This window comes from Palaemon carinicauda, chromosome 33 (genome assembly GCF_036898095.1).
Source record: "Palaemon carinicauda isolate YSFRI2023 chromosome 33, ASM3689809v2, whole genome shotgun sequence".
Taxonomy (NCBI): Eukaryota; Metazoa; Arthropoda; class Malacostraca; order Decapoda; family Palaemonidae; genus Palaemon; species Palaemon carinicauda.
The window spans coordinates 51,953,578-51,980,831 of record NC_090757.1 but is presented as its reverse complement, the minus strand read 5'-3'; the positions used below and the strand labels follow the sequence as shown (position 1 = coordinate 51,980,831).

General features: G+C 43.9%; 1 protein-coding gene and 1 pseudogene across 1 annotated transcript in view; both read left to right on the top strand.

Annotated features, from left to right (window-relative positions):
• Window positions 1–26,804, top strand: part of LOC137625951 (FUN14 domain-containing protein 2) — a 70,649-nt gene extending 43,845 nt beyond the window's left edge. Inside the window, 4 exon segments of the mRNA XM_068357011.1 lie at window positions 6,215–6,317; window positions 16,053–16,148; window positions 24,867–24,966; window positions 24,969–26,804. Of these exon segments, the coding sequence (XP_068213112.1) occupies window positions 6,215–6,317; window positions 16,053–16,148; window positions 24,867–24,966; window positions 24,969–25,183 (514 nt within the window). The 3' untranslated portion in view covers window positions 25,184–26,804.
• LOC137626367 (5S ribosomal RNA) lies at window positions 12,663–12,781 on the top strand (annotated as a pseudogene).
• Window positions 26,805–27,254: the final 450 nt, after the last annotated feature.

The following is a 27,254-nucleotide window of genomic DNA, read 5'->3' as shown; positions in this document are numbered from 1 at the left end:
TGAAGTTGCCACCTCATCTCACCTCTCAGGCCTGGGCTGAAGGTCAAAAGTAGTCTTTGAGAAGCAGGTAGGCGGGGTTACTCACCCACACTCAACGCCTGTCATTATCTATCTTGTTAATGACTTCAACAGGTGGTGCAGCTCCATTGAAGACAATTTCCCATTTTAAAAGAGGCGGGTTTGTAAAGCTAGGAAAAATACATTTTAAATATTTAACTTAGCCGGTGAATATATAATAGCTGCTGCTCCAGCGGCTCGACAGAAAAACACACAAAAACTCGCGAGCGATCGCTATGAAGGTTGCGGGTGTGCCCACCAGCGCCAACTATCGGCCAGATACCGCATATGCGTGTAAACAAGCCTCAATTCTTCTCTGTCGGCCTTAACGACAAGACGTATCATTACTCGCTGTATACTGTAACCTGGAGTTTTTTCAACAGACTTTTGGTTTGAGCTTTCGCAGTGCAGGTGTTTTATCCTCAACTTAAACTCTTGAACTCTTTTTTGGACAGATTTAATTGTTGATGACTTGGATTGTTTTTTTGGACTTTCTTTGACTAATTCAAAATGGCTGACGCTTCTCAAATTCCTAGATTTCGTAAGTGTAATGCTAGGGATTGCAATAGGCGTCTTCCAAAGGCCTCTCTCGACCCACATACTGTGTGTTCTAATTGTCGGGGTAAAACCTGTCAATTAGGAGATCGGTGTGAGGAATGCGTGGGCCTTTCGGAATTCGATTGGCTCGAATATGACAAGTATTCTCGTAAGCTAGAGAGAGATAGGGTAAGGAGGAGTTCCTCTAGATCAGTAGATTTTTCCTCTCCCCATGCCCCTGAACCTAATCCTTCCCCTGTAGTGGTTGTGCCTGAACCCCCTACTGGCACTCAGGAACCATCAATGCGGGACATGTTACGTGCCATTCATGCTTTGGGTGAAAGAGTTGAGTCGTTAGCTACAGATCGTAATCAACTCATGGCTGACATTAAAGAGCTAAAGTGTCAGAGTGCCACAGCGGAAAATCGTGGGAAAGTGATTAGTGCGCAAAGTGTTTTCAGTGTTGCGACCGAGGGTTCGTCTGTTCGTGCCTGTCGTTCGCCTAGTCCGAGACCTCTTGCAAGCTCCCAAGCCCAGGGGAGAAGTAATGTCGTACGACTTATGGGTTCGAGAGGCCTTGATCAGCGAACAGACGTTCCCTCTATGGTAACAGGCGTGTCTCATCAAGACCGCCCCTACCATAAGACGAGAGAGACCATTTTCTCCTCGTCATCCGAAGGCTTTTCGCATAAGAAACCGTGGAGCAAGGTTTCAAGGCCCTTAAAGCGAAAGTCGGTCCCTTCAGGACAGGTCCAGCGTCCTGGTTGTAGCCATTGGGACAGCTCTGACCCTTTGCAGTCATCGTAAGACTGCTCGCCGCCTAAGCAGCAACGTTACACAGGCTCAGAGAGTCTTGGTGTAGGCAAGGTTGTGCAGTCTCAGACGTTAACCCCGTCTTTTACCGCACCCATTCCCGTTGATCCTAAATGGGTTGTACTGCAAGACATGCAGATCAAGCTCGCCTCCCTTATGGAAGACTATTCTGCTGAAAAGGTTCACGATGATCCTCGCCGATTAGCTAATCGAGATCCTGGCCTTCAGCCGCCAAAACGAGCCTTTGCTCGTCCTGTTGACGTTGGCGTTACTAAGTCACGTCAGTCACGCTTTGTAGAGCCTTACTCGATGCAGTCACGTGTTGACTTTCAGCCGCATATGGACGTTCAGCCACTTCCTAATGCTCTTGTTGACGTTCAGGACGTTCGCCAACCAGCGGAGTTGATTTGTTTTGACGCTGAGCGTCAAACACCGCAGTCTAGAGTTGTTTTGACTGCTCAGTCTAGGCAGTCAAAACAGTCTCGAGTTGACGTAGAGCGTCCTCCCGCTCCTGTTGTTGTTGACAGTCAGGCTGTTAAGCAGTTACATGACGTAGCGTCCTGGACTGCTACTGATGCACCAGTGCGTGTGGACTCTGCGTGTCAAGCATTGCCAACCCCTTTGCTTGTTACTCAGCAGTTGTCGGATGAAGATCCTTCAGATGAGGACGTTGCTGACCCTCATCATGATGATCATCCTTCGGATGTAGACGAACCTAGAACGGTTCCTCCTTCAATGGACTTTAAGAAAGTCATGTTAATTTTCAAGGAGCTTTTTCCTGATCACTTTGTTACCGTTGCTCCTCGTTCGCCACCGTCTGAGTTTGCTCTAGGCTTACCTGCTAACATGCCAGCCTTTACTAAGCTAGTGCTTTCTCGCTCTTCCAAGAGAGCTTTACGACTTTTAGGCGACTGGTTGGATACCAGGAGGAGTTTGGGGAAGACGGCCTTTGCCTTCCCTCCGTCAAAGCTCTCGTCTAGATCGAGCGTCTGGTATGCCACGGGAGAAGTTCTCGGCTTGGGAGTCCCTGCCTCTGCCCAGGGTGACTTCTCAAGCCTCGTAGACTCTCCCCGCCGCCTAGCCATGAGACGCTCGAAAATTAGTTGGTCCTCCTCGGACCTTGACCATCTGCTGAAAGGCGTATACAGGGCCTTTGAAGTTTTCAACTTCCTTGACTGGTCATTAGGAGCTTTAAGTAGGAAAATCTCGTCTGCTGATAGAGATGTTTCCTTACTTATAATGTCATGTATGGATAAAGCCATCCGCGATGGTTCCAATGAGCTCGCCTCCTCTTTTACGTCGGGAGTCTTAAAGAAGCGAGAGTCCCTTTGCTCTTTTCTTTCGGCAGGAGTTACTCCCTGTCAGAGATCAGAACTGCTCTTTGCTCCCTTATCAACGTCTTTGTTTCCGCAACAATTGGTTAAGGACATAGCTTCTTCGCTTGTGCAGAAGGACACCCATGACTTGATGGCGTCCTCTGCTCGCAAAGGGACTCCTTCTACATCCTTTGCTGTAAGACCCAGGATCGAGACTCCGGCATCCAGATTTATCCCGCCCTTTCGTGGCAGAGCTCCCAGCAGGGGAAGTACTCGTGCCGAGGGAAAGAGAGGAAAGAAGAGAGGAGCCAAGTCCTCACGTGGCAGAGTCTGACTGCCCACAGCCTCAGACAGCGGTAGGAGCCAGATTGAAGAGCTTCTGGCAGGCCTGGGAGAAGAGGGGCGCAGACCAACAGTCTGTTCGGTTGCTCAGAGAGGGGTACAAAATTCCGTTTGTACGCAAACCTCCTCTAGTGACAACTCCCATAGACCTCTCTCCCAGGTACCGAGAGGAGTCAAAGAGACAAGCCCTAAACCTAGAAGTGTCTCTGTTGCTAGAGAAGGGAGCCACCCGAATAGATCAAGCCCTGCTCAAAGTCCAACTAATGTTGAAGAGAGAACGGTGCTCAGTCAGGAATTGGATGAGTCTAGTAGGAACTCTATCATCCCTGGAGCAGTTTGTCTCGCTAGGAAGACTACACCTTCGGCCTCTCCAGTTCCATCTAGCCTTTCACTGGAACAAGGACAAGACGTTAGAGACGGTCTCAATCCCGGTCTCCGAACCAGTAAAGGCATGCCTGAAATGGTGGAACAACAATATCAGTCTGAGAGAGGGACTTTCCCTAGCAGTTCAGAACCCAAACCACGTATTATTCTCAGACGCGTCGGATTTGGGTTGGGGTGCGACCCTGGACGGTCGGGAATACTCAGGTCTGTGGACCTCAATTCAGAGGAGCATGCACATCAACGGCAAGGAGCTTTTGGCAGTCCACTTGGCCTTGATGAAATTCGAAAGTCTCCTTCGAAACAAAGTGGTAGAGGTCAACTCCGACAATACCACAGCTTTGGCGTACATCTCCAAGCAAGGAGGCACACACTCCCTCACGCTGTACGAGATCGCAAGGGACCTGCTCATTTGGTCAAGAGATCGAGACATCTCCCTGTTAACGAGGTTTATCCAGGGCGACTTGAACGTCTTGGCAGACTGTCTCAGTCGGAGGGGTCAGGTAATTCCCACGGAATGGACCCTCCACAAGGACGTGTGCAAGAGTCTTTGGGCCACTTGGGGTCAACCCACCATAGACCTCTTTGCCACCTCGATGACCAAGAGGCTTCCAATCTATTGCTCTCCAGTCCCAGACCCAGCAGCAATACACATAGACGCATTTCTCCTAGATTGTTCTCATCTGGACTTATATGCATTCCCACCATTCAAGATTGTCAACAAGGTACTGCAGAAGTTCGCCTCTCACGAACGGACAAGGTTGACGTTGGTTGCTCCCCTCTGGCCCGCGAGAGAGTGGTTCACCGAGGTACTTCGATGGCTGGTAGACTTACCAAGAAGTCTTCCTCTAAGGGTAGATCTATTACGTCAGCCCCACGTAAAGAACGTCCATCAAAGCCTCCCCGCTCTTCGTCTGACTGCCTTCAGACTATCGAAAGACTCTCAAGAGCTCGAGGCTTTTCGAAGGAGGCAGCCAGTGCGATTGCAAGAGCGAGGAGAGCTTCTACCATTAGAGTATACCAGTCGAAGTGGGAAGTCTTTCGAGACTGGTGCAAGTCAGCATCTGTGTCCTCGTCCAGTACCTCTGTAGCCCAAATCGCAGATTTTCTTTTACATCTGAGAAATGTTCGCTCCCTCTCAGCTCCCACGATTAAGGGCTACAGGAGCATGTTGGCTTCGGTCTTTCGGCATAGAGGCTTAGATCTTTCCAACAATAAAGATCTCCAAGATCTCCTTAAGTCTTTCGAGACCTCTAAGGAACGTCGTTTGGCAACTCCTGGATGGAACTTAGACGTGGTCCTAAGGTTCCTCATGTCAGACAGGTTTGAGCCATTACATTCAGCCTCCCTGAAGGATCTCACCCTCAAGACACTTTTCCTAGTGTGCTTGGCTTCGGCTAAAAGGGTCAGTGAACTTCATGCCTTCAGTAAGAACATCGGCTTTTCTACAGAAAAAGCCACTTGTTCACTTCAACTTGGTTTCCTGGCCAAAAATGAACTGCCTTCTCGTCCTTGGCCTAAATCTTTTGATATTCCTTGCTTATCAGAGATCGTAGGCAACGAACTGGAAAGAGTGTTATGTCCTGTTAGAGCTCTTAAGTTCTATTTAGCTCGTACTAAGTCCTTACGAGGTAGATCTGAGGCATTATGGTGCTCAGTTAAGAAACCATCATTGCCTATGTCAAAGAATGCTTTGTCATATTTTATCAGATTTTTAATACGAGAAGCTCATTCTCACTTGAATGAGAAAGACCGATGTTTGCTTAAGGTTAAGACGCACGAAGTAAGAGCTATAGCAACCTCCGTGGCCTTCAAGCAAAATAGATCTCTGCAAAGTATTATGGACGCGACTTTTTGGAGAAGCAAGTCAGTGTTCGCGTCATTTTACTTAAAAGATGTCCAGACTCATTACGAGGACTGCTACACACTGGGTCCATTCGTTGCAGCGAGTGCAGTAGTGGGTGAGGGTTCTACCACTACATTACCCTAATTCCAATATCCTTTTTAATCTGTCTCTTGAAATGTTTTTAATATTGTTTTTTGGGTTGTACGGAAGGCTAAGAAGCCTTTCGCATCCTGGTTGATTTGGCGGGTGGTCAAAGTCATTTCTTGAGAGCGCCCAGATTAGGGGTTTGATGAGGTCCTGTTGTATGGGTTGCAGCCCTTGATACTTCAGCTCCTGGGAGTCTTTCAGCATCCTAAGAGGATCGCTGGGCTTCGTGAGAAAGACAGACTTACAAGGCAGAGTAATCGTCTAAGTCAACTTCCTTACCAGGTACCTATATATTTGGGTTTTGTTATATTATAACTGTCAAAAACTCTAAGCATATACGCTGTAAACTTAATTATCTCTGGTCTCTACCCACCACCTTGGGTGTGAATCAGCTATTATATATTCACCGGCTAAGTTAAATATTTAAAAATGATATTTTAATTATAAAATAAATTTTTGAATATACTTACCCGGTGAATATATAAATTAAAGGCCCTCCCTTCCTCCCCAATAGAGACGCAGCGGGACGAGAAGAATTGAGGCTTGTTTACATGCATATGCGGTATCTGGCCGATAGTTGGCGCTGGTGGGCACACCCGCAACCTTCATAGCGATCGCTCGCGAGTTTTTGTGTGTTTTTCTGTCGAGCCGCTGGAGCAGCAGCTATTATATATTCACCGGGTAAGTATATTCAAAAATTTATTTTATAATTAAAATATCATAATTACTTTTAAAGTATATTGTATTCCATGTATTTTTTTTTTTTGCCTACCAGGGTCGTTGGATATTTGTCTATGAAAGTTGGTAAAGTGGCTGCCACTGTGGTTGGAGGAAGTCTCTTGGTAATGCAACTTGCAGCACACAAAGGATACATAAAGGTACTGTAACTGTACTCATTTCTTTGATAGAAGCCTCTAAAATTGTCAATTTGTAAAGTAATCTTACATTAATTTTTTGGGGAACACATTCCTTTTTGCATTGTGTATTGTTCAAATTTTTTTTACAGTTCATTTAGAATAGTCATATGAAGGCAATGTAAAAGACAAGTGGGATGGCATATAACATCCTTAAGAAGGCTATATACTGTTGGAACTAATGTACCTTCATTCCATATACATTATATAGAAAGGAACCAGTAGTTAAGAGTAGCAGTGTCCATTACCTTTTAATGAATATATATTTCTGTCACGTAACTGAAATTTCGGGGACATTACTATAAAACTAGGAGAGGGTAAGATGGTTTTGTATTAGGTGGAGATTGAAGCAAAGTTATATGAAATTAAAGAACCAACAAAATTATTGAAAATACTGTAGTTTATAGGGCTATTTAAGTTAACTTTATCTGTAAGTTCATTATACCTAATTTGTGTGATTGTGTGGTTGAGGATAATTACATAAAGAATAATTTTAATTTAAAAGAGGCTTTTTGGTGAAGTTATGTGTGTCTTGCTCCAAAATTCCATATGCTGGGTAGTTATGGATTTGTTGTCATTAAGTTGGTATTGAAATATGTTAATGACTAAAATTTTTCTTAAAGTAAGTTTGTATTGGATGTATTACATGTCTTAGAGGAAAATAATTTAGCACAGCTTAATCATTAGTTATATAAACATGAAAATTATTCTATCCCAGGGAGATGGCAGATTTGACTCAAGTCTTAATTGGTTTGGTGGGTTGGGAAACAGGCAGAATGTTATGTTGACAGTCATTGGGAGAAGTTTTTTCCTTATTTGGAAGCAATTAGTCTTTTTGGGTTGCTGTTTTAGATTTAACTAGTTACATCTGAGATTATCTCAACCGTGGGTTGAATGTGAATAAAAGCAAGCAGAATCCACAGAAGGTGTTACACCTGGAACCCTTAAGGGATGCTACAATGAACATTTGTTCCGTAACCGAAATACAAACCACGCTATTTACATTGGGTTTACCTTTTAGCGCAGCTGAAATGGCGAGCCATTAGAATTTAACGAGGGTGTATTACCCCCGCGCTAGTTAGCGGGGGGTTAGGGGAGTGGTAGCTAGCTACCCCTCCCCCCCTCACACACAGATGAATGCTCACTTTCACTTTTGGCTCGGACTGTGACAGACGTCTCTGTCTTGGCCCTCTCTTGGCAGTCATTGTTTGTTTTGTCTTTACTTAATTGCTTACTTTTCTTTTACTCAATATATATGTAAACATGTTTTCATGTTTGTATATATATTTGAGTATAGAAATCAGTAAGTTTCCTTTTCAGAGTTGTGTGTGTAGTGCACGATATCTTCGTGGAGTCCTCGGCAGTTAGGCCACCACGGCGTAATTTTATGGGTTGCGATCGAGTTGGACTTCGGTCTTTCTCTCTCTCTCTCTTGAGGTCGTTCACCCTTTTACTACGTGTTACTACGCCCTTGTAGCTTCCTTTCCGTGTGGGGGGGTTGCTACGCCGTACGTTTGTCTCAATTAGTTTATGAATCTAATTGTAGTTGTTATTTTTTCAGCTTGTGGAACGATTCCTTTCGGGGTTTTCGTTCTTTCTTTAGTGTTCATTCTTTTTTAAATTACATAATTACATAGTTTCATAATTATAATTGTTATAATTCTGTTTTGGTTACAGCTCTCCTTCCGTGAGTGTAAGTGGTTGTGAGGGCACGTGCCTGTTGTGTAATTCTTGTTTCCTTTCCCTCGGGATTCCTCTTCGGAGCCTTCCCGGGGGAATGAATGTGTACTAATGATTTTTGTTTTATTTTTTTACAGTTACCGATCTAGTTCGTTTCTGTAATATGGCAACGGTGTGAGCTGTCTTGTTGAGGCCTGGGGATTCGGCTGTTGCTGCCTCCCCCCTTGTATTTTCGTCAGGGGCGTGTCTCCTTTTACTGGAAGTACTCCCGTGACGACGGACAGCTCTCCAGTTCATTTTAGAACTCTCAGGAGGCTTGCCTCCTTGGGCGGGTAACTTTCCTTCCGAGGGAAGTTTTTCCTGTCCAGGCTTGAGTTTTTCCCCTTTTGGGGGTTCTTCTCTTGCCTTTTTATTCGTGCGACTCTGCTCTTGGTGCTGAGCGGTCACACTTGCAGTTTCGCTCAAGGGGCTGGGCAACTGCAGGAGCCCCTCTTCGGAGGATTGCTCCTTTTAGGTCACTGGCTGACCAGTCTCTTCTACGAGGTGTTTCTCTTTCGTTCGCGAGAGAGTACACTCATAGAGACTCCTCTTCGGAGGATTCTGCTGGTGCTGTTGGCCTCCTTCGCCGTAAGGCCCACCGTTCGCCTCGTCGTAAGGGCCTCTCATCTCCCTATAAGGGTGCTAAGAGGCGCCTTTTTGAATCTCCGTTTGCAGCCTACAACTCCTTCTTCTTGATCTTCCGCCTTGGTGCAGATGGACAGCAGTCTGATCTCGTCTTCCGACGGGCAACGGTCTTCCCGATGGACAACGGTCTTCCAACGGACATCAGTCTCCCGGCGGACAGGCAACAGTCTTCCGATGGACATCTGTCTCCCGACGGACAACGTTCCCTTCGGGGCAAAGGGTTGCCTCCCACGGGGGTTCTTCCCTTGCGTGTCAGGGTTCCCCTGCGTGCCCTTCTGCTGTGTTCTCTCCTGCTCCTGCTCTCCTGCTCATCAGCGCTTCCTGATCGCTAGCGCTCTCCTGTTCGCCAGCGCTCTCCTGTTCGTCAGCGCTCTCATGATGATCATCCCTGCTGTTCCTGTTGGTTCCTGTTACGCACCCTGTGCGCCCACGTTCGCCCTCGCGATCTAGAACTTCGGTTCAGGTCTGGGTCAAGGACTCTTCTTCTATGCGCAGGCTTACACGCGTTGCCTTCTGCTCGCCAGCGATCACCAGCTCGCCAGCGATCACCTGCTCGTTAGCGCGCACAGGCGATTTTAGTATCGCCTATTCAATAGCGTTCTACACGTCAGCGATCACCTGTCTCTCGGCGATCTCCGGATCGCCCGCGTGTGTTACAGCCGGCGCGCCAACGTTCTCCAACGCTTGTGAAGGAACATGGTTCGCCAGCTACTAGCTCGCCATCGCGCGATCGCCCACCTGCGCATGCTGCTCGCCATCGCGCGATCGCCCACCTGCGCATGCTGCTCGCCATCGCGCGATCGCCCACCTGCGCATGCTGCTCACCATCGCTCGCCGTCGCGCGATCGCCCACCTGCGCATGCTGCTCGCCATCGCTTGCCGTCGCGCGATTGCCCACCTGCGCATGCTGCTCGCCATCGCGCGATCGCCCACCTGCGCATGCTGCTCGCCATCGCGCGATCGCCCACCTGCGCATGCTGCTCGCCATCGCGCGATCGCCCACCTGCGCATGCATGCTGCTCGCCATCGCGCGATCGCCCACCTGCGCATGCTGCTCGCCAGCGCGCGATCGCCCACCTGCGCATGCATGCTGCTCGCCATCGCGCGATCGCTCACCTGCGCATGCTGCTCGCAATCGCTCGCCATCGCGTGATCGCTCACCTGCGCATGCTGCTCGCCATCGCTGGCCAACGCGTCGACATGCCACAACGTGCCATTGCCAACCTGCGCGTCAGCGCTCACCAGCTCACCACCGATCGCCTGTTGATCCACATCGCCAGCGGTCTTCCTCGCCCACGCGGCAGCGCGTTTCCTCGCCATCGCGCTAACGCTTGCGTTCGCCGCCTCGGACTCGCGCTCATTCACCTGCTCACCCTCGCGACCGCTAGCCCGCGCGATCATTCGCCTGCGCGCCTGCACGTCTACGCTCATGCGCGTCCGCGCACATACTCTCCAATGTTCGCCCGCGCGCGAACCAACGGTATTCCGTCGCGCGGACCGGCGGTGTTCCGTCGCGCGGACCGACGGTGTTCCGTCGCGCGGACCGACGGTGTTCCGTCGCGCGGACCGACGGTGTTCCGTCGCGCGGACCGACGGTGTTCCGTCGCGCGGACCGACGGTGTTCCGTCGCGCGGACCGACGGTGTTCCGTCGCGCGGACCCGACGGTGTTCCGTCGCGCGGACCGACGGTGTTCCGTCGCGCGGACCCGACGGTGTTCCGTCGCGCGGACCCGACGGTGTTCCGTCGCGCGGACCCGACGGTGTTCCGTCGCGCGGACCCGACGGTGTTCCGTCGCGCGGACCCGACGGTGTTCCGTCGCGCGGACCCGACGGTGTTCCGTCGCGCGGACCCGACGGTGTTCCGTCGCGCGGACCCGACGGTGTTCCGTCGCGCGGACCCGACGGTGTTCCGTCGCGCGGACCCGACGGTGTTCCGTCGCGCGGACCCGACGGTGTTCCGTCGCGCGGACCCGACGGTGTTCCGTCGCGCGGACCCGACGGTGTTCCGTCGCGCGGACCCGACGGTGTTCCGTCGCGCGGACCCGACGGTGTTCCGTCGCGCGGACCCGACGGTGTTCCGTCGCGCGGACCCGACGGTGTTCCGTCGCGCGGACCGACGGTGTTCCGTCGCGCGGACCGACGGTGTTCCGTCGCGCGGACCGACGGTGTTTCTTCGCACGAACGTCGGCTTATTTCTTGCAGTATCCATTGCTCATCTATGGGTTATCGCTCGCCGACCACCAGCTCTCGCCCTTCCTACCACGCTCGCCCTCCTTACCACGCTCGCCCTCCTTCTGCGCTCCTTCTGCGCTCCTTCGCTCACCTTCGTTTGCGTTCCTGCGTGACCGCGCATGGGCGCTTCCACGTTCGCCCACGCGCAAATCCTTGAATTACCATCGCGCGAGCTCCAGGGCGATTGTGACCACGATTCCCATTGGGGTTTTCGCAGCATGGCCAGCCTGGCGAGTTCTTCTGGAGCGTATTTCCAGAACACGGCCTCACCCCGTAAATGCAGAGCATGGCACTTGCAAGAATAGGAAGAAACTTCAGGGAGGTCTGAGCAACACTCCTCTTTCCAGAACCTGGGTTAGCCCTTCCCCGTCATTCCCTGGAAGGATTTTTGGCGGGGGGCTTTCCGTTCGAGATTTCTCCATCGGCCAAGGGGTGACTGCTTACCCCTTCCTCTGGGGGCTTACCAGGTCCTTTCCCTCCTCGGTTACGGCCCGAGGTTTGGTTCAAGGAAGCTACAGGAAGATCATGGGTACTTTCCTCCTCTCGGGCTCAGGCACCTTGGCCTTTCGTCGTTAAGTATCTAACTTGCGGACAAGCTCGATGTTGTACCATCTGGACGCGCTGACTGAGGGCTTCCTTCGGGTGTCTCATCTGTGGAGGTCGACAACCTCAGACACCCTTCCATCCTTGAGAAGAGTTTGTTTGTGCCCAAGGACAGAGACTTAGACAGCGGCTGTGCGGAGGAAATCGACTTCCATTTTCACTCCTCCAAGGCGCTTTCTTCCAGACTCTGCAGGGCTCCAGCGCCTTTTTCTTTCAACCACGTCGGCCTAAGTTATCGGCTACAACAACTGAGACAAGGTGTCCAATTGCAGTTTCCTCCTGTCAGGAACAGATGGCACGGGAGGCTCCCCCGGGGGGGCATAGTCCTAAAAGGAACGGCAGAGTTCACGAACTCTAGGATTGCAGGTTTCTCGCTGGGAGGATGCTTAAGGTTACTCATCCGGATGACAGCTTCCCGATGCCCATTCCCGCACGATCTCTGTGATCAGCCAAGGATATCGCGCCTGCCGTCTCTCTCAGCGAATTCAGTGTCTCTGAACCTCTATGCCATAGCGTCGGCAAGAGTTGCCCGGTTGGGCAGAATGATCCATATCTTAGGCGAAGGTCCTCCATAGGATCATCGACGGCTTCACCCCCGGCCTCTTCAGTCGATCCTTTCTTGTAAGGAAGGATCTGAGAGGGGAGTTCCGTAGTCGACCTCTCAGCCCTGATCAAGTTTGTCGAACAAACTTCGCCCAGCGTAGAACAGCAGAATCGATCAGACTGGTAACGAGGCGACAGGACTCCTTAAACCCTGGATCGGAAGGACGGGTACTTTCAGTTTCCATTCCATCGTCTTCCAGGGAGCTCGTGGAATTCAGCCTAGACTGCAAGTATTCCTGCTTATGATGCAGTGTGGCTATCCCGCCGTGGCACAGCAGGTTTTTTTCCCCAGAGAACTCTCCCTGCTTTCCTCATGGCCGCTCAGGTGCAGGCTTCCGCCTCCTTTGCTTTTTGAAGGGCTGGTCAACTCCAGTAGGCTCGGGTTCGACCTTCTTCAGCGCCGGGACAAGCTTCTGGATGCTTACCATGAGTGTGGGTTCATGGTATTTTGCTAGGAGCCTTCTCTTCTTCTGCCTCAACATCTGGAGTATCTGGCCATGATATTGAGTCAACGGCCTTACCACGTTGGAAACCCCGCTTCTCGTCCGTCCAGCGAGGTTAAGCAACGTCGGTTCTGGTCGGTACTTGGATGGGTGACCACCTAGGGACGCCAGATTCTGTTGCCACATCCTCCGAGCCTTCCTTTCAGTTGACTGTGGCAAGACTGAGGAGAGTCGCAGTACCTGTTCTCAGTCAAGCAGAGCTTTAAGCCCTACCTTGGAACGTTTCCTAGTTCTCCTTTCCTCATTGACCCGTCTATAGTCCGAACAGTCGCCTCAGGATAAGTTCCATGTGGGGCGGTCCAAGTTCCGGTGGTTTCAGGCAACGTTTAACCGGACTTCCTGGCCCCTATGGGACCAGCAGAACTATTAGACCTGCAATGGGTGTTGACCTATGGAACCTCTTGATGGTACTGGATATTCTCGTCCTTTCCCCCCATTCTTGATGCTGTTCTCGGACTCGTCAAAGAAAAGGGGGGGGGGGGGGGGGGGGGGGGGCATGTTCCGGTCCAGGCCTATATGGTCAAGACCTGAAGGATACCTCTCCATCATTCAGGCAGGCTTAGGGGCCGTAGTCTGGCCCCTCTACAGATCCTACAGCTCCTGCCGAGTCGCTCCGTGCGCGTCGACTTCATGATTCTGGCGTGTTCTAACCAGCAGGGGACGCATTTTCACACCTTCACATCTTGCAGTAGAGATACCGGGATGATTGAGATACTCTCAGTACCACCATCGGCGCTCTCATTCCAGGCAGAGGAATGTTCTCTCCGACTATCCGAGCAGAGCCTCGTAGAGAGAGTGTACCTGGGGGTCTTTGACCTTGAGTAACCAGCAAGTCCTGGTCTGGGGGACCTGATCGCCACAGGTTGGAACCTCAAGCTTCTGCTGTTCTTCCCCCCAGTCTCAGACCCCGAGACTCTGGCAAGATGCATTCCGGTGATGGTGGGACAACTTCGACGCTGGCGTCTTCCCTCCTTTTTGTGTGTGGACAATGGGTCTCAACAAGACCAGGTTGTCTGTCAACCTTTCAATGGGAGAGCTCCACTGGGACTATGCGCAGAACGGTTTCTGGACCCTCTGCTTCCCCTGACGGAACTCCTGGGAGAGCTTCTCCCACGGCGCAGACTACTCAAACAACCACACTGCAACATCTCTCCCGAACTGGGGCGTCGCTTCGGCTTCATGCCTGGAGACACTACTCTTCCTCCTCAAGAAGAGACAACCCGCTACAGTCGCGGTACGGAGGTCGCGTCATCTGCGATAGTCATCCGCAGGGGTCTTCCAGGCAAAGTGAAGTCTTCGGTGGTTGGTGCCGTGGGAGATATACCTCTTCCCTTGAGGCCTCTTCTCCAGCAATAACGGTCTTATTGCCTTTCGGCGGGAGGAAACTCCTTTCCGCTCTCGGCAATGAAGCCTGTCGCTCATCCTTTCCCTGACCTTCAGGCTTAAAGGAATAACTTTTTCCTGCCCGCTGGATCTTTCCTCGCTCATGCGAAGCTACGATCGTCCCTGCCCTAGTCGGAGGAAGACCTCCAACTTGGAGCATGGCTTGGACTTTTTAGTCCCTTAAGAGATCTTCTCAAGACCCGTTACGACAGGCCTCGGATTGTATTCCGCCTTGGGTTTCCTGCTCACTCTGGCCATGGCCAGTGCGTAAGCAATCTTCTTGGTCTTGTACGACTCCACCCTTTCTAAGGAAGAGGGGAAGGCAACATTCAGGTTCGCTCCTGAGTTGTTGGCTAGACTTAGAATCTGGGGGTCCCGGCCCTTCGGTCCAATTCCTTCAAGATTTCGAGTCTCCATTCTGTATCTGATGTCCCAAGACCTCCTCTTTCTTGCCAGTAAAGGAATCGAGAGGTTAGCTTTGGGAACAGCTGCAGTTTGTCCTCAGTTGCAGCCGATTTGGGAGCACAAGGAGGACACGGGGGAGAGTCACCAGTATACCTCTTCAGCCCGTACTCAAGGACATTCATCTCGACCTGTCTCCAGACCCTCCCCCGTCACGTCGCCCTACAGCACAATGTTGGATACAGTACATCGCAACGTCCCTCGCCTTCGAGTAATACTACTCTGTGACGCAGGTGCTACAAGCTGGAGTCTGGAAGCGTCTAATGACCTTCGCAGCCCACTTCCTGCAGGGTGTGACCCACAGGAGTCTCGATACGTTTTCTATCGCTCTGTGGTGGCTACACAACAGCTGGTCTAACCTCAGGCTCCTTTTTGGACAGGTAGCAGAAGGTTGAGGGCATTGTTATCAGGTTTTAGTCTGCATGAACGAAAGAAGTATGTCTGGCCCTTATTTCTTTCTTCATCATCCCCTCTACGGAGAAGCAGCATCCTGGTCTCTGCATAGCTGACCTCGAACCTCTTCAGGTAAACCATGCTTCCTTGTGTTCTGAGTATTGAGTCAATACTGTCGCGTCCCCCATACCCTGACGAGGTGGTATTGGGAACGTCCTAACCCAGAGTTCCTTCTGGAACTCCAGGTCAACTGCCTAGGACGGGTCACACTTCTTCCTTCACACACAAGCTTATGTAGGCCACACGGTTCCTTGCGGAGCAAGGAACTTGTGAGGTGCAGGGACTCCTTTTCTCGAGTGCGACTCACTCGGATTCTGAGTCCCCGGGTAAAGCCAAACCCAGTATGGCTGGGGACTTTCCACCCTACCTAAGGGGTAAGTCACCCAATGTAAATAGCGTGGTTTGTATTTCGGTTACGGAACAAATGACAAATTCGTAGATAATTTGTATTTTTCCTAACCATACAAACCTTAGCTATTTACACATATTTGCCCGCCAGCCCTGTCCCCCAAGACAAGTCCTACCTCTAAGTGAAAGTGAGCATTCATCTGTGTGTGAGGGGGGGGAGGGGTAGCTAGCTACCACTCCCCTACCCCCCCCCCCCCCCCCCGCTAACTAGCGCGGGGGAAATACACCCTCGTTAAATTCTAATGGCTCGCCATTTCAGCTGCGCCAAAAGGTAAACCCAATGTAAATAGCTAAGGTTTGTATGGTTAGGAAAAATACAAATTATCTTCGAATTTGCCATATTTTACTGTACTCTATAGGTACTGTTTGACATGAAAGACACACTATGAGTTGTGTCCATTTTCAGAAACTTAAAATTTCTCTTTAGATTTGCTATTTTTATTAGGAAATCGTGATACTATAGCTTGTGTCTTATGTCAAAAATATGTAATAATAAACCTCATTGACATGCTTTTTTACTTGATAGTATACATGCAAGATACAATTCACAGCTCATGAATAAGATATGTTATTGGCTAAAGTACCTGTACACCATAGAAAGTACTACTGTGAAATTCCTTTAGTTATTCCAAATGCAGCAAGAAGTTTAACAGGAGAATTTTGATAGTTTACCATTTTCTTTTTGTAGGTGGACTGGAATAGAGTTAACAAAGATTTGGAAAAGAATGCCAAGAGATTAAAACGAGAAGTTGAATCCAACGTCAAGGGAGGAGCTGCAGATGAGGTAATTGCTTGTTATGTGCTTTCATGATATTTAACATTTATGTTATGAAATCCCCTCCCTATTGCTTCCTATACAGGTAAGTTGGTTGTAGTATGTTGTGTGTATTTACCACAAGAGGTTACTTGAACTGAATGGTGAACTTAGAATAATCATGTGTTGCAAATTTAGTGTCTGGCATCAGGTAAACTCGGAAACAGTTCATTTTTTAAATAATTGTAGGTTACATTGGCCATATTAGATTAGTTTGATACTGTTTATTTAGGTTGAGCCATAAAACTGCAATAGTAAATTTAGGTTATGCATTACTAATCCTATTAATATAATAGATCATAATCAGGCATCTTCTAAAATTTCTTAATAACCGCTTGTTTCTACACAAGAACAAACTCTTGTCGTTTAAAAGGAGTATGATTTCAGCAAAGCTAAAAACTCGGCTGTCTACCAACAGAAACCTAAACCTTCTTTGTCTTTTAGGTTTTTCCATTCCGAGGTCACTACAGTGGATCATGTGTCCTTTTACTTCTTTCTAATGAATCCTCCTCTGTCATGGCAACTACCCTCTGATCCTCTCTTATTGAATCCATAGATTTATTAGACCTTCCTCTCCTCCTCCTACATGGTGATTTTATGCTTAGCATTTCCCTGCCAACGTTTGGTCTCTTTATCCCTTCTCTTCACAGGCCCGAACCACCTTAGTCTTGCTTCCCTTCTAAACTGATTGACATGTGCAGTTTCTCTAATGAATTTACTTCTGATCCTATCCTCCTTTGTTACCCCCAATGAGAACCTCAACATTTTCATTTCTGCAGCCTCCATCTCTGCTTCTTGGTTAAAGGTACGGTTTCCAAACCATACAGCATACCAGGTCTTACCACAACTTATAGGCCTTCCATTTCAAACTTGAAGTCTCCCTTGAACTCTCCTCCTCACTTCTTGATCGTTGTGTATAGTTGATTCTAGCCTATCATCTGAAAATCTTATTAAGTCAATAAGACATGGTTTGGAGTCAACACTCTTGCACCTCTCCAGGTATGAGTGCCATGGCATCCAGGCCTTTTAGACCAGCCAGTTTGTCATAGGAACTCATTCCCTCTTGAAGATCAGTCTCCTTTTAAAGGACAAAGATTTGTATTCATGTTAGAACAGTTCACAATTTTAGAAGAAATTTGTTTTTTCCTATCAGTATACAAACCTGAGTTCTTTAAATTAAACTTCCTGCCTCATCCACCCTGCAATTCCTAAGTGAAGGTCAAAGTTGCTACTTAGTGATGTGGTAGGATTTCCCTGCCATCCTCCAGTAATAACTAACACCTCGTAATAAATTTTAACAACCAATCTTAAAGGTCTCAGGTTTGTATAGTTAGGAAAAATACAAATTATTTTTGAAATTTGTGGTGTTATATGAATGTGTTGAGGTGGTTTGGCCATGTTGAGAGAATGGAAAATGGCTGTCTGCTAAAGAAGGTGATGAATGCATGAGTTGATGGGAGAAGTAAAAGAAGAAGGCCAAGGTTTGGGTGGATGGATGGAGTGAAGAAAGCTCTGGGTGATAGGAGGATAGATGTGAGAGAGGCAAGAGAGCGTGCTAGAAATAGGAATGAGTGGCGAGCGATTGTGACGCAGTTCCGGTAGGCCCTGCTGCTTCCTCCGGTGCCTTGGATGACCGCGGAGGTAGCAGCAGTAGGGGATTCAGCGTTATGAAGCTTCATCTGAGGTGGATAACGGGGGAGAGTGGGCAGTGGCACCCTAGCAGTACCAGCCGAACTCGGTTGAGTCCCTTGTCCGGCTGGGAGGAACGTAGAAAGGAGAGGTCCCCTTTTTTTTTTTGTTTCATTTGTTTGATGTCGGCTATCCCCCAAAATTGGGGAAGTGCCTTGGTATATGCATGTATATTTTGTAACAAGTAATAATTGTATTTACTGGAATAATCCAGATGCAGACACAGATGTATGAACAAAATTTGAGGTATATCTTCCTTGTGGCCAGTTTTTTTTTTCATATGTGAAATATGTATTAATCCTGAACATCAAGTAAAATTCATAAAGAACATGTTCATGCACTAGAAAATGACTAATACCTGGGAAGGTAAATTACCAAAGCTGAGTTTGTACTTTGACAAACAAATTTTAAAATCCTCACAAGCAATTCCTCCTTACCATCACCTCGTGTGGCTACTTTCCACTTGATAAGGGTAGAAGAGACTCTTTAGCTGTGGTAAGCAGCTCTTCTAGGAGGAAGTCAATCAAAATCAAACCATTGTTCACTAGTCTTTGATAGTGCCCTAGTCTCTGTACCATGGTCTTCCACTGTCTGGGGTTAGAGTTCTCTTGCTTGAAGGTACACTCAGGCACTCTATTCCATGTTTCCTTATTTCTTTTCCTCATGGCTATTTTCCATGTTGGAGCCCTTGGGCTTTTAGCATCCTGCTTTTCCAACTAGGGTTGTAGCTTAGCAAGTAATGATAATGATAATATGGGTCACTGTAGGAATTACTAAAATTTCATTTCAGCCCCTAAGTGCACTCATTTTTTAATATTGTACTTTGCCTCTATTACTGTTTCTTCTCTTCCATATTGCTATCCAACCTCTTTTTACTTTTAGTTTCATATTGCAGCTGTGGGTCCCTCCCCCCTTCAAGTTGTACCTCGGGTTTTGAACGACCTACCTGGTCCCAATGCTAGGCAATTTATCCAAAATCACAAATTAATGGGAAAGGGTCCTTTTCTGTCCTACCAGATCCATGTGCCATTCTCTGATCCCATTGCATTTGATTATTTCAAGTACTTGTTTGGTTGCATATCCCTTCCCTCCTTATGTTAAGATTAATTGATTGATTTTGAGTTTTCTAGCATCCTGACCTTTAATATTTGAATAAAGTTAGTACATTACAGTATACTGATATAATTTTAGCATAGAATTTAGAATTGCAGAATAATGATTGGAAAGATGTCAATTTGAAAGTACATACTAGGTAATCACTTTCATCTAAGCAAGGAAAACCAAATATTTATCTGCTTCAGTCATTTAATCTAGTCTCATTCAAGGGTACAGTACTCTGCCTGTTTCCTCTTATATAAGAATCAACTTATAGTATTGGGGAACTATACATACCTTCAGTAGAATTGATCAGGTCCAGAGGCCAGTCCTGGGCAGGAACTTGTACAATTTTCTCCATCATTGACGGTTGTTCTTTTCATGTCAGATGTTCCTTACAGGTGGTTGAATGTGAAAGTAATTCTCTCTGTATTAATCTTGTTCACATTTTACATGAATTCCATGAGGAATAAGTGTTTCTTTAAACCCTCCATGATTTTTTTGATCTTTGGGCAAACTAGGAAATCTCAATGTTTTGCAGTCCTGCAATGAAATATACTGTAATGTGTTCATTTTAGAGTCAGCATTTTTCTCATGCTAGGATTAGTGTCATCAAAAGACAAGGACTCTACTTCCATAAGTACCATATGAAAACAATTATGTTCTATACCACAAGTTATTAATGGTAATTATGGAAAGCATTCTTAAATTTTCACCCCCTTTTTTTTGTTGATCATTCAACTCCTAATGACCTCATTATTGATAAGGTTAGTGGTTTCTTATGAATACCTTTATAGCCAGCTTTCCTTTACAGCCAGCTTCATTTTCTCCTTTATGATGTTCAATTTAACACATTGATGCTAATTGTAGAGAGTAAGTTTTGTATTATATTTTATATCAAGGATAAAAAGAATAGGGAAACTTATCTAAGAAATGACAGTTCTTAGGAAAGTGCCTCTTATTTACCGGCGATTTTTGGAGAAATAGAGATATTGTAAGGTTAGAGATATTCAGCTTAGTATGATTAAATTGATTACTGTAATCTGGATGGCTTTAAAAGCAAATGAAATGATCTGTCACCTGTATGGACAGAAAATTATCCAAGTCATTTTTGGGATGATAGTAAATTTGGTCAGCAAGGTAGGAGGAGGAAGTGGGAATGGATTGAAAGTAGGTAGCTTCACAGATGAGGCAGCTTGGGGTCAAAGGAATGCTTCAAAGACACTCAGGTGATACGTATAGTGCAATGCATGTGGTGCACTGATGGCTCTACCCCTCTACAAGACTTTGTTGGCATTCTTCCTTCCTAACTTCTCTTTTGGTGTTGACATTGATATTTTGCGTGATTTGATATATATCAGGTAGCCTTTTGGAAACACCCCTGACTTTCATTCCATTGATTTGAAGTTTGAGCCCCACTCAAACCTGATAGTTTTCAATAGTGTCCTCAACCTCACCATCCCTTTAACGAGCTAGGATTGGAGTTTGAGGGAACCTATAGGTCTACCTGCTGAGTCATCTGCAGCTATTAACTTGCCCTCCTTTGACCTAGCTTGGGTGGAGAGAGGCTTGGCCTCCGATCAAATGTATGCATAGTATGTATGGTTGGTCTCTTGGACGTTTTCCTGTCCCATATTTCTGCCACTCATGCACAACCTTTAACCCTTAAGATATTGAAAGGATTTACCATTACTGGAAAAAATAAAGTATTCAGAAAGACAAACACTTGATAAAACAAGAAATATTAGGGTTTTTTTTTTATCAAATCTAAACCTTAAATTTCTGATTATGATAAAAGATATTTGTAATAATGATGAAAAACAATTTATTGAATATATAATGAGAAATAAGATTAGTAAACTAGTATTTATACCATTCTCTCTCTCTCTCTCTCTCTCTCTCTCTCTCTCTCTCTCTCTCTCTCTCTCTCTCTCATATATTTACATTTGATCTTAAACATATTTTGTAATCTCAATAAAAACATGTACAAAACATTACTAATCATAAGATCAAATACACAAAACCTAACAAACAAAAACTATTCTGAAATTGTGGGATAGAAAACGGTATTTTGTAATCTTGGAAGGAAAAAGACCCTTGTTGGAAACATTTTGTCTCCTCTCAGGCTGTTTCATACAATTCATTTTATGTGAAAGTAACAGTCATCATTTACCATTTTCAACTTCCAGTACATAATATGCTTCTCAACATCATCTGGATAATGTTAACCAACATCCGAATGACATGGCATTGTACAGTTTGTACAAACATGCAAACAGAAAATTGGGCAAGCTGTGTTTAAAGGTTTAAAGACTGCTTATGAATGGCCGAGGCAAGGGAAAATAACATTGCCCTATCAAGCGAGACAAATTACCTAGACACTGACCATATATACGTATGATCACTGCCCAAGCCCCCTCTCCGCCCAAGCTAGGACCAAGGAGGGCCAGGCAATGGCTTCTGATGACTATGCTGATAGACCTATAGGCTCTCCCAAACCCCAACCTTATCTCATAAAGATGATGAGGTTTCAGCGACCAAAGAAACTAACGAATTTGAGTGGGGCTCAAACTCCAGTCTGGTGTTCACCAGTCAGGGACGTTGCCACATCGGCCACCACATGCTTTTGTGGTACCTACAAACTTTATCTGAATGAGAGCAAGGGTATGGGGTAGCCAATTAATAGATTAATTAAATCATGTTGCCATACACTGTACAGAAAAAACAAAATGCGATTTTCTGCCTCATGGTCCGTAAGGACTGCACATACATCAATAGAAGTCGGCAGTGAATCACTATGATGGCTTGTATCTGTAAATAAACGTACACCATCAAGTAAGGGTTAAACTTAAACCTGATTTATGCCTTTAGCATCAAACAGAAGTAAGGAGTTTCCTTTTGTTGAACAAGAAAGACTGTTTTATTTATAAATTTTTCAAAACCAGATCTTCTGTAATCTAGTTACGTAAGTTTAGTGAACTCCTTAGCTGAATATTAGAATTTTTCTTAGTGATTTCATATTTGAAAATTATTAGAAATATTCATTCTTTCTTATTAGATCAAATTTATTTTATTATGTTCATGAATGCCAAAATATTTTTTTTTACCACTGTGATATCAGGAACAATTAAAGGAATCAAAACTAGGTAATTGTTAGCGATAAAAGATGTTTCTCAAGATATCTCTCTCAGTATCATATCTTTTTTTCCTATCATACTCTATAGAATTGTATAACACTTAGCCTCGCAGGTTATTTTTTGAGGTTGATATTTGATTTTCTTTTTCATGGACGTGAAGAATGTTAGCCAAATTCACCCTCGTGACAAACTTGTAGGAGTAAGTGGAAAAAGAGTTCTATTGTCAGGGTTTGAGATAAGGATGGTATTTGCTCTAACAAATGGTCAAAAAGTTTCTCTGTGTGACTAGTGTACTGTTAGAAAGAATTCAGGTGGTGTTATACAAGCATGTTTTCTGGTATTGTAGTTACCTTAATGCCAAACTTTGTACTAGGTGGAAAAATATTTCTGTGTTGGTACCAAATTTGAAGCAGCTAGTTAAATAAAGTCATCCCGCAGAAGTGTGAGCATGATTAATTTCAGTGCAAAGTTGCCAGAAGACATGTCAGTTTATCACTTTCATGAGTCTGATTTATAGTGGAAGGAAAAGACTTTAATCTTAGTTTCACAAATCTCTCAATACTATCATCTTGTGTAGCTTTTTAATGTTCGTAATGCTATTTTTATCATTTCCTTCTTTCATAGTTTATTTGTTGTGCCTGTTTCTTTTTCCTTTCTAAGATGCTTTCCGTGTTGGGACCATAGTGTTTGTAGCACTCAGCTTTTCCAACAGTTGGAACTTATACGGTGATAAAAATTATAGGTCAGAAGTGCCTGAATGATCCTTAACAAGATGCATAGTTTAGTGCTTAACCCTTTAGGATAGAGATGAAAGAAGAAAATCTATATCTAATTTGGGATAAGTGAGGATTATACAAAGTTTCTAAATATATGTTAACTTATTTAAGATTCAAAGATATGAGTTTTCTTGTGAAATAAAAGACATTTTGAAACTATCCGAATAAAATGTTGGATAAAGAAATAAATTATTTGTAATGTTTTTTTTTTTTTAATAATTTGAAAATTTGATTTGGTGATCAATATGTAGATAGTGGCATTTTCTATTTGAAAAATATATTTTAATCCTTTTAAATCCTTCTTATCATCCTATGATGGTATGAAATGGCTGACTTAGTTTGTTATTATTTTATACAAAACTTTACTTCAAGCTGGTTAACTTTGTACTATGTAATTATAACAAATGTCCCTATTTTCCTAAACCTTCACACAGTGCAGTTACAACATGGTCCCCCTTTTTACTGAATATCAAATGTTAAAAGGAAAATTTAAACATGAAAAGACACCCCACAGAAAAATGTGTTCAGCAAAGTTTTGCATATTTATATAATAGTGCAGTTTGATTTTTATTTGTTACTCCCCAAGCATTTTGACTGCAATCCAGTTGGTATTCAATGACAATAATGCTTTTGCATGCTAATTCCTTTAAATTGTCATTAGTTGCATTTTTGTTCAGTTTTGTCTTTTTTTTTTTTTTTTTTTTTTTTACTTTGTCCTTCAAATCTCACAATCACAGCCAAGCTTGTTAAATCCTTTTGATAAATTTTGGACAGTTGTTTCCTATGTTCTGCACAAATAAATTCCTTTTATTTTAATTTGCCCTCTTATTCCATAAATCTCATTTTAATTTGCCCTCTTATTTCATAAATACCACAGATTCATTCTTTTTTAGTTTTAGTTTTGAGTAAAAAATCCATATTTTCAGGCGGTGCGTTTTGCCCGCGAGAACGTATTGTTGGCCACAAGCTTTGGCGGAGGAGTTCTGTTGGGTATAGCATCTTCTTAAGTTGATTGTAAGTCATAATATTATTTTGATCTATGCTTCACACATAGAATACTAAAAATATTTCTCAAGTATTGTTTTGTTTAGAATTTTAGTTATGGAGAAGTCAATACTGGTGCCTCTTTTTAAATGTAAAAATAGATCAATTACTAACCCAAGCTTATATTTTCATATTTATTTTGCTCTAGATTTTTTTAAAATGAAATACTTTAAATCTTATTGGCATGTTTTTAAGATTACAGCACAGTATAAATAAAGAGGGCGGCATCACCGTTTATTTTAATTAGCACTTTACAAAACTTATTGCTTTAAAACATATCTGTAATCTGTCGCTCATTGTTAGGATTTAATTACCGTGTCTATTTTAGTTCCTCTCATTTTTTTTCTTTGTCCTGACTGTCCTTTGAAAATTTTATGTCCTATGTAGTCCTGGTATCCCACCATTCCCTTAAAATATAATACTTTACTAATATAATAAATAACAATTTGAAATAGAAGGCATGGTATAGTAGTCCAGGTAAAAATCAAGTGTGTACTGTCGCAATTTCAAGTGCGAGTTTTAATTCTATTGATAAAATGGTTTTGTTACAATCATAGAGAAAATTATAAAATAGGCAGTAAACATACTCAAAGTCATATACTTGCTGTAAAGATATGCATCATTTTGTTTATTGCAGAATAGAAAGTTCATCACTTAGGACTTGAAGTTTGCAATACATGCTGTGAAAAGGGAGAGAAGAATGAGTATCCTAGTTTAAATTGGGAATGACAAGAATAATAGCTTTTGAGAAAACCTAGGAACAATTTTTTTTAGCGTTTTAACAGTGTTAGCCATTTCATCCACCATATTAATTTAGATGGATATTTAAGGAAAATTTTTAAAAATTTGACTTGTGTTTCATAATAAGTCAGTCTGCTGCCACAAAGATTCTTAAATATAAGATCATTTTATCATATATTTTTCATGATGCTCTTCGGACATTACAGGATGTGCTGCAGGATGCTGCTCGTAAGTTGGATAAGAAGTTGGATAAACTCGCCGATAAACTTGATAGGAAAGTGCACACTGCAGACGGTTGGTTTAACAAACAAATGAAACAGGCAAGAAAAGTGTACAGAAAGCACATCCTAGGGGACGAAACTCTCATAACAGTAGACGAATTGTACTTGCTGAACATGTATATAATTGCCTTTTCAGCTGGAACAATGCTAGGTGTTGGTACTGCCAAATTAATTTGAAGAGTACCCTTTTTCATGGTGATATAACTTCTAAAGGTGATATTGGTAAGTTTTTGCCAACTTAACTATTAGTTTACTACAATTGCTTCCCTTTAATTTTGGTATTCTGAAAAATCCTGTGCCTTTTCCTTTGCCCTGCTTTTCTCTAAATGAAATTTTATCTTTATATGAAGTAAATTTTACCAAGTAGAACATGACGGATTCATTACAAGTAAACAATACAGTACTTACTTGGATGTGAGTGTATCATAACTTCAAGATATAGTAGTTGTACTATAATGGTCTTAATGAATTAATACTTCAATTATAGTTGAAATTGTCTAGGATATACCGTACCAAATTACACATACAAACAGCAAAAATTTATTTATGCGTTAGAATATTATTGATATGATTTGTATATAAAATTATTTATATATAAAAGTTTTCTTGAAGATTTTCTTAAAGCTGAATGCAATATATGAGTTAAAATACTTAAAAAAATGTTTAGCAGTACTGCAACACTTCATATTTAAGAGGCTGATTTTATCAGGACAATTCACTTAAAATTTGATAAGGTAGGAGGATAAGCAGTGCAGAATTATGTTGGTATAATTTTCTCATCTCTCAACTTGTATTTTCAGTTTATTCCTAAATTCATTTCAAATTATTTAGGTTTTTAGCTAGTCATAATAAATTTATGGAACCAGTTAACATTTGAATTTTTAGTTTGTACACTACTGTATTGTAAAGTTTTCAGTTTTTATACTGATAATAAAAAATAATCAGGTATTTAAAAAGAATAGGGATGTGCTTCATGTGCTCAAAGTTTGTTTTTATTATATTATATTTAACCAAAGGTTGATATTTTGCAGTTGTACTGTACTTGATAGTTCATCCCCACCAGGTCCAAAAAGTCTTCAGTTTCTTGTATTATCATCTAGTCCAAATTTACCAAAATGTATCTAATGTATTAAATGTTTGATTTAAGGTTATATGCGGTTTATAGAGGAATTTTATGACGCAGCCGAGGCTATTTGTTTTAATTTAATTTGGATTAAGATGATGCCAATCATGTATAGTGTTTGTAACTCACATTGTAGTTTATTTTAGTGTAAATATAACTTCAAGAAGTTTTCTTAGTTGCATAGCCTAATTTGGAAAGCTGTGGACCAAGAATATCAGACCATAGCCTGAAAGCAGTTCTACTTTTGAAGTTTGTTTAAATAACCTCGTTTTAATGTGGCCCTGCCAAAGATTCATTTTTCAGTCGAGTAAAATAGATGAAAGGTACTTTAGTTCGACCCTCGAGGTTATTTTTTTAGGATCTCAATAAAGGTAGATGTGGCATATGAAGCCTTTCAAGTGTTCGTGAATTTTTTCAATTGAAAAAAATTATATTCACCCATAAGTAGATTTTTTCATTATAATGCTGTGGTTTCTCTTTCATCTGGATACAAGCATTAGTATCTTTAATAAATGCAGATTGTCTTTGGTTCACATGAATTGTATAGACATTTCTTGTCATTTACTGTACTTTGCTGTGCAGAGGATGTATAAAAAGATAGGATAAGATTGTATTTAATGTTACACCTATGTTAAGAGTAGACAGTATGGTTTAGCATGTAAGGATGGCCAAGTGATCTGTATTATATTTGCACCTAGTGGCATTTTTTAGGAATATTTCAAAAGCAATTATCAAGCAACTGTTGCTTTTCATTTTCCATATGAATTGCCAGAACCCCGACATATTTTGTAAAAACTCGCTTGGTATACATACCAAGGATGCAGCTCATTAGTATCATTTACAGATTTATCGAAACATTCAAGACAAGAAATAAACCTTGATATGATCTTTGTGTAATTGGCTTGGCTGCTTCCATTACCAATGCTTCAAAAGTCTTGAGATTTGGTTGTGTGAAATTTAAAGTAATATTAATGTTAAGTAGACTCGTTAACAAAGGACAATGAGAATATTCATAAAATCCTCAAAGAAAAGATGAGAATCTAGCAATATTCTGTTTAAACAAACATTGCTAATGGTAAGAGAAAGAGAGCCTAGTCCCTCTTCAGAAGTTTGACTCTTCTCTTTCCCAATTTTTAGTTGCATGATCAAAACTGCTACTATTACGTCCATCCCAATGGTGAAGTTTTCTT